This window comes from Ovis aries, chromosome 14, assembly GCF_016772045.2.
Source record: "Ovis aries strain OAR_USU_Benz2616 breed Rambouillet chromosome 14, ARS-UI_Ramb_v3.0, whole genome shotgun sequence".
Lineage (NCBI taxonomy): Eukaryota > Metazoa > Chordata > Mammalia > Artiodactyla > Bovidae > Ovis > Ovis aries.
In genome coordinates, this window is record NC_056067.1 from 62,617,852 (window position 1) to 62,623,715 (window position 5,864).

At 44.8% G+C, this 5,864-nt stretch overlaps 1 protein-coding gene across 1 annotated transcript; it reads left to right on the forward strand.

Moving 5' to 3' along the window:
- Positions 1-4,189: 4,189 nt before the first annotated feature.
- Positions 4,190-5,240, forward strand: LOC132657805 (vomeronasal type-1 receptor 4-like). Its single transcript, XM_060399226.1, has one exon. It carries the CDS (start codon positions 4,302-4,304, stop codon positions 5,229-5,231), a length of 930 nt encoding a protein of 309 aa, XP_060255209.1. The 5' UTR covers positions 4,190-4,301; the 3' UTR covers positions 5,232-5,240.
- Positions 5,241-5,864: the final 624 nt, after the last annotated feature.

Here is a 5,864-nt window from a genome sequence, read left to right on the forward strand (position 1 = left end):
TAATTGCTGTGGTTACTGTACGATTTCATAGTATATACTTAAAATATTGTCTTTATTTGCTGCTGCTGCTGCTATGTCACTTCAGTCATGTCTGACTCTGTGCCACCCCATAGACGGCAGCCCACCAGGCTCCCCCATCCCTAGGATTCTCCAGGCAAGAACACTGGAGTGGGTTGCCATTTCCTCCTCCAATGCATGAAAGTGAAAAGTGAAACTGAAGTCGCTCAGTCGTGTCTGACTCTTCGCGACCCCATGGACTGCAGCCTACCAGGCTCCTCTGTCCATGGGATTTTCCAGGCAAGAGTACTGGAGTGGGGTGCCATTGCCTTCTCTGTTGTCTTTGTTTACCTTTGGCCAATTACCTTGTGTCTTTCTTTTTATTTTTAAATTACTTTACAATATTGCAGTGTTTTTTGCCATACATTCACATGAATCAGCCATGCGTATACATGTGTTCCCCATCCTGAATCCCTCTCCCACCTCCCTCCCCATCCCATCTCTCTGGGTCATCCGAGTGCACCAGCCCTGAGCACCCTGTCTCATGCATCAATCCTGGACTGGCGACATGTTCCATACATGATAATATACATGTTTCAATGCTATTCTCTCAAATCATCCCACCCTCGCCTTCTCCTACAGAATCCAAAAGACTGTTCTATACATCTGTGTCTTTTTTGCTGTCTCGCATATAGGGTTATCGTTACCATCTTTCTAAATTCTATATATATGTGTTAGTACACTGTATTGATGTTTTTCTTTTTGGTTTACTTCACTCTGTATAATAGGTTCTGGTTTCATCCACCTCAGTAGAACTGATTCAAATGCATTCTTTTTAATAGCTGAGTAATATTCCATTGTGTATATGTATCACAGCTTTCTTCTCCATTCGTCTGCCGATGGACATCTAGGTTGCTTCCATGTCCTGACTATTATAAACAGTCCTGCGATGAACACTGGGGTACATGTGTCTCTTTCAATTCTGGTTTCCTTGGTGTGTATGCCCAGCAATGGGATTGCTGGGTCATATGGCAGTTCTATTTCCAGTTTTTTTAAGGAATCTCCACACTGTTCTCCATAGTGGCGGTACTAGTTTGCATTCCCACCAACAGTGTAAGAGAGTTCCCTTTTCTCCACACCCTCTCCAGCATTTATTGTTTGTAGATTTTTGGATAGCAGCCATTCTGACCAGTGTGAGATAGTACCTCACTGTGGTTTTTGATTTGCATTTCTCTGATGATGAGTGATGTTGAGCATCTTTTCATGTGTTTGTTAGCCATCTGTATGTCTTCTTTGGAGAACTGTCTGTTTAGTTCTTTGGCCCATTTTTTGATTGGGTCATTTATTTTTCTTGAATTGAGCTTCAGGAGTTGCTTGTATATTTTAGAGATTAATTTTTTGTCAGTTGCTTCGTTTGCTGTTATTTTCTCCCATTCTGAAGGCTGTCTTTTCACTTTGCTTATAGTTTCCTTCGTTGTACAAAAGCTTTTAAGTTTAATTAGGTCCCATTTGTTTATTTTTGCTTTTATTTCCATTACTCTGGGCGGTGGGTCATAGACGATCCTGCTGTGATTTATGTCAGAGAGGGTTTTGCCTATGTTTTCCTCTAGGAGTTTTATAGTTTCTGGTCTTACATTTAGATAGTTAATCCATTTTGAGTTTATTTTTGTATATGGTGTTAGAAAGTGTTCTAGTTTCATTCTTTTACAGTGGTTGACCAGTTTTCCCAGCACCACTTGTTAAAGAGATAATCTTTTCTCCATTGTATATTCTTGCCTTCTTTGTCAAAGATAAGGTGTCCATAGGTGCATGGATTTATCTCTGGGCTTTCTATTTTGTTCCATTGATCTATATTTCTGTCTTTGTGCCACTACCATACTATCTTGATGACTGTAGCTTTGTAGTAGAGCCTGAAGTCAGGGAGGTTGATTCCTCCTGTTCCATTCTTCTTTCTCAAGATTGCTTTGGCTATTCAAGGTTTTTTATATTTCCATACAAATTGTGAAATTATTTGTTCTAGTTCTATGAAAAATACTGTTGGTAGCTTGATAGGGATTACATTGAATCTATAGATTGCTTTGGGTAGTATACTCATTTGCACTATATTGATTCTTCCAATCCATGAACATGGTATATTTCTCCATCTATTTGTGTCATCTTTGATTTCTTTCATCAGTGTTTTATAGTGTTCTATATATAGGTCTTTTGTTTCTTTAGGTAGATATATTCCTAAGTATTTTATTCTTTTTGTTCCTTGTCTCTTTCTTGATACCTGACTGATCCCTGAACCTTCTCCAAAATGCATGGGCAACATTTTGCTAAGACGGATCTCACCGCAAAGGCCTGGGAGTGCATTTCCACCCTTATTGGGGGAGGCCCTCCTCACTTTTTGGCCCCTGGGAAGCCTTCCTGCTCTTGTACAGTCAGGGAAGTCTTCTTTGACCTCAGGCCTGGGCACAGTATCTCTTTACCCCAGCAGGGCTCAGCTTCTGCCACTAGCTGTGTCCTTGGAGTGTGTGCATGAGAATAAACCTTCAGTTTTACTCCACTCGATAAACACCAGCTGTCCAGCCTGGGGGCCCCTCTATCTCCTTTCTCAGGGAGAAGGAAGGTTCCACCTCCTATGATGAGGTCTCAGTCGATCCCTGAGCCTATGCCTCTGGACTGTGAACCTCCTGTTTCTCAATGTTTTTCTCCCTCTTGGACAGGACAGCACAGCTAGAGTGGGCTAGAGCTGGGGGCTTCCCTTCCCAGGTGAGTCAGGCTGGTTAGGCTCTAGTTAACTAGATGCATATTCAAAAGCAGAGACATTAATTTGCCAACAAAGGTCCGTCTAGTCAAGGCTATGGTTTTCCAGTAGTCATGTATGGATGTGAGAGTTGGACTGTGAAGAAAGCTGAGCACCGAAGAATTGATGCTTTTGAACTGTGGTGTTAGAGAAGACTCTTGAGAATGAGTCCCTTGGACTGCAAGGAGATCCAACCAGTCCATTCTAAAGGAGATCAGTCCTGGGTGTTCTTTGGAAGGAATGATGCTAAAGCTGAAACTCCAGTACTTTGGCCACCTCATGCGAAGAGTTGACTCATTGGAAAAGACTCTGATGCTGGGAGGGATTGGGGGCAGGAGAAGGGGACGACAGAGGATGAGATAGCTGGATGGCATCACGGACTCGATGGACGTGGGTCTGAGTGAACTCCAGGAGTTGGCGATGGACAGGGAGGCCTGGTGTGCTGCAACTCATGGGGACGCAAAGAGTCAGACACAACTGAGCGACTGAACTGAACTACCTTCCCAGGAAAGCAGATTCAGTTAAGAAGAATCCAGTGCTCTGATGTAGTTGAAAATGTTTGCTTTCCTCTCCCAGTAAGGAAGCAGAAGGGGATGGATTACTCTCTGATATCAGCTGAGGCAAATATCACCAGACTCACAGGACTGTGGGATGAGTGGTCCTCCTGGAGATTCTAACTGTCAGACTCCTACACACGGAGGCCCCACCGATCCATCATTATGACGCAGGATTTCCTACCCAGGGCTTCTTCCCAAGGGCTTTCTGCTCAGGAATCTCTGCTCCAGCATGTCTTGATTCCTTCTCTTCCCCTGCTGTCTCTTCCCTAGTGGAGGCAATGATTCCCCTGTCTCTCACCTCGCTTACTGATCCAAGAATTTTCCGTCTATTCGGTGTTTTCCCTGTTTTTAGGACAGAGAGCTGACTCCCAAGCTCCTCACATGAGGAGCTAGAAAGTGCAGGTCCACAACTGATTTTTTAAGTCATACTGTGTGTGGTAATTCTGATGCAATGTGAGTGTCCAGTGTGAATAACTGACTCTTCTGCAACTGTGTTTAAATTACTTGTGCGGTCTTAAAGCTCGCCGGCATTGTGCACTTTCCGTTTCTTTCTTAATACACGCTTACAAATACGCAGGAATGTCTCTAAGGGGTTAGTGTATCTGCTAGTCCGTCTCCTGTCGCATTGTCCTACACTTAGGACAGATTTTGTAACATCTGTTATGCATCACACCATGTTACTGAACAAGTGATGTGGTTCTTAACTTCATGGACCTTACCTGCTGGTGGAGAATAAGGAAATGCCAAATCAATAGGATTAAATATAATCAGAGTGAAAAGTGTAACCGGTATCATGCATGTGTGCTCCAGGTTGAGCCCCTCCTGTGGAGCATGACCGTGTCTCCCTTCTCAGAAGAGGAGAAAGGAATTCTTTCCCAGTGTTGGTTCTGTGAGACGCCTCCTGATGTCGACACCAGCTCAGCCGCCTTTCCGCTCCTGGCCACTCTGACGTCCTCTCCATGTCTGTTCACAAAGATGCCCTGAGAGACGCAGGGGAGGCGGCTGTGAAAACCATCTTTCTGTTCCAGGTGGTGGTTGGCGCTCTGGGCAATGCCATCCTTTTCTCCCGCAGCATCTCTCCAGTCTTGCTGGGCCACAAGCAGAGACCCACACAGATGGTTCTGCCACATTTGGCCCTGGCCAACCTCCTGGCTCTCCTCTCTCCTGGCATTCCCCACATAATGGCAGCTTTCGTGTCAAGGAAGCCCCTGTCCAGCCTCGGGTGTAAGTTTGTGTATTACATACAGAGGATGGCTCTCAGCACTGCCCTGTGCTCCACCTGCGTCCTGAGCACCTATCAGGCCTTCACTCTCCTTCCCAGGAGGGCGGAGTGGGCGATGCTCAGAGGAAGGGCCCCCAAGGTCATTGGCCCTTCCTGCTGCACCTGCTGGATGCTCAGTCTCTTAATGTACATCCCTGTTCCTCTGAAAATCACTGGTCCTCAGGACACACACAACTATACTGATTCCCAAGGCAGTTGGTTCTGCTCAATCTCAGGTACTGTCACAAGTGTTGGCTACTTATGGTTCATCTCTGATGCTGTGTTTCTTACCCTCATGGTCTGGTCCAGTGGCTCCATGGTGCTTTTCCTGCACAGACACCGCCAGAGGGTGCAGTATATCCACACCCCCACTGGGCACCACAGAAGCCCCCCGGAGACCAGAGCCACGCACACCATCCTGATGCTGGTGGTCACCTTCATCATTGTTTACATACTGAATTCCACTTTTTCTTTTTATCTGAATGTTCTTGTAGAGTTTCGTCTGTGGTTGATGCAGACTTCTGATGCCTTGGCCTCATGTTTTCCCACTGTTTCCCCCTTTCTGCTGCTCCTGAGGGATCCTAAAACTCCTAGGATCTGCTCTGGAGTCAATAGAATTGATGCTTAATGTGATAAATATCTAGTAGATGCCTTCAATAATAACTAATTCTCTTCTTTAAGTATTGAGTGGCTATTTTTATTAAAGTATAATAAGTGTGACATTATATCACTTCAGGACTTACAACTTTATGATTGAATATTTGGACACGCTACAGGTGATGAGTTCAATAAGTCTAGTTAACATCTACCCACCTCCACACTGTACTGTACTGACGGAGCTTTTTTCTTGTGGTGAAACTTTGAAGATCGATTCTCTTACCACTTTTCGTCATGTGACACAGTATGCTTAACTACTGAACCGTGCTGTACATTATATGTCCGTGACTTACTTACTTTATAACTAAAAGTTGGTACCATTGAAGTCAGCGCTGTGCTATGCTTAGCCGCTCAGTCATGTCCAACTCTGCGACCTCATGGGCTGCAGCTCGTCAGGCTCCTCTGTCCATGGGTATTCTTCAAGCAAGAATACTGGAGTGGGTTTCCATTTCCTCCTCCAGCGATGGAATATTACATAGCCTTAAAAAGAATTAAATAATGCCGTTTGCAGCATGATGGATAGACCTCCAGAGCACCATGCTAATTGAGACACACTGCGCAGAGAAAGAAAAGTGCTGTGTGCCAGCTTCTGTGCGTGGAATCT

Coding starts and splice junctions, on each gene's coding strand:
- LOC132657805 (XM_060399226.1), top strand. CDS start 4,302: ATGTCTGTTCACAAAGATGCCCTGAGAGACGCAGGGGAGGCGGCTGTG.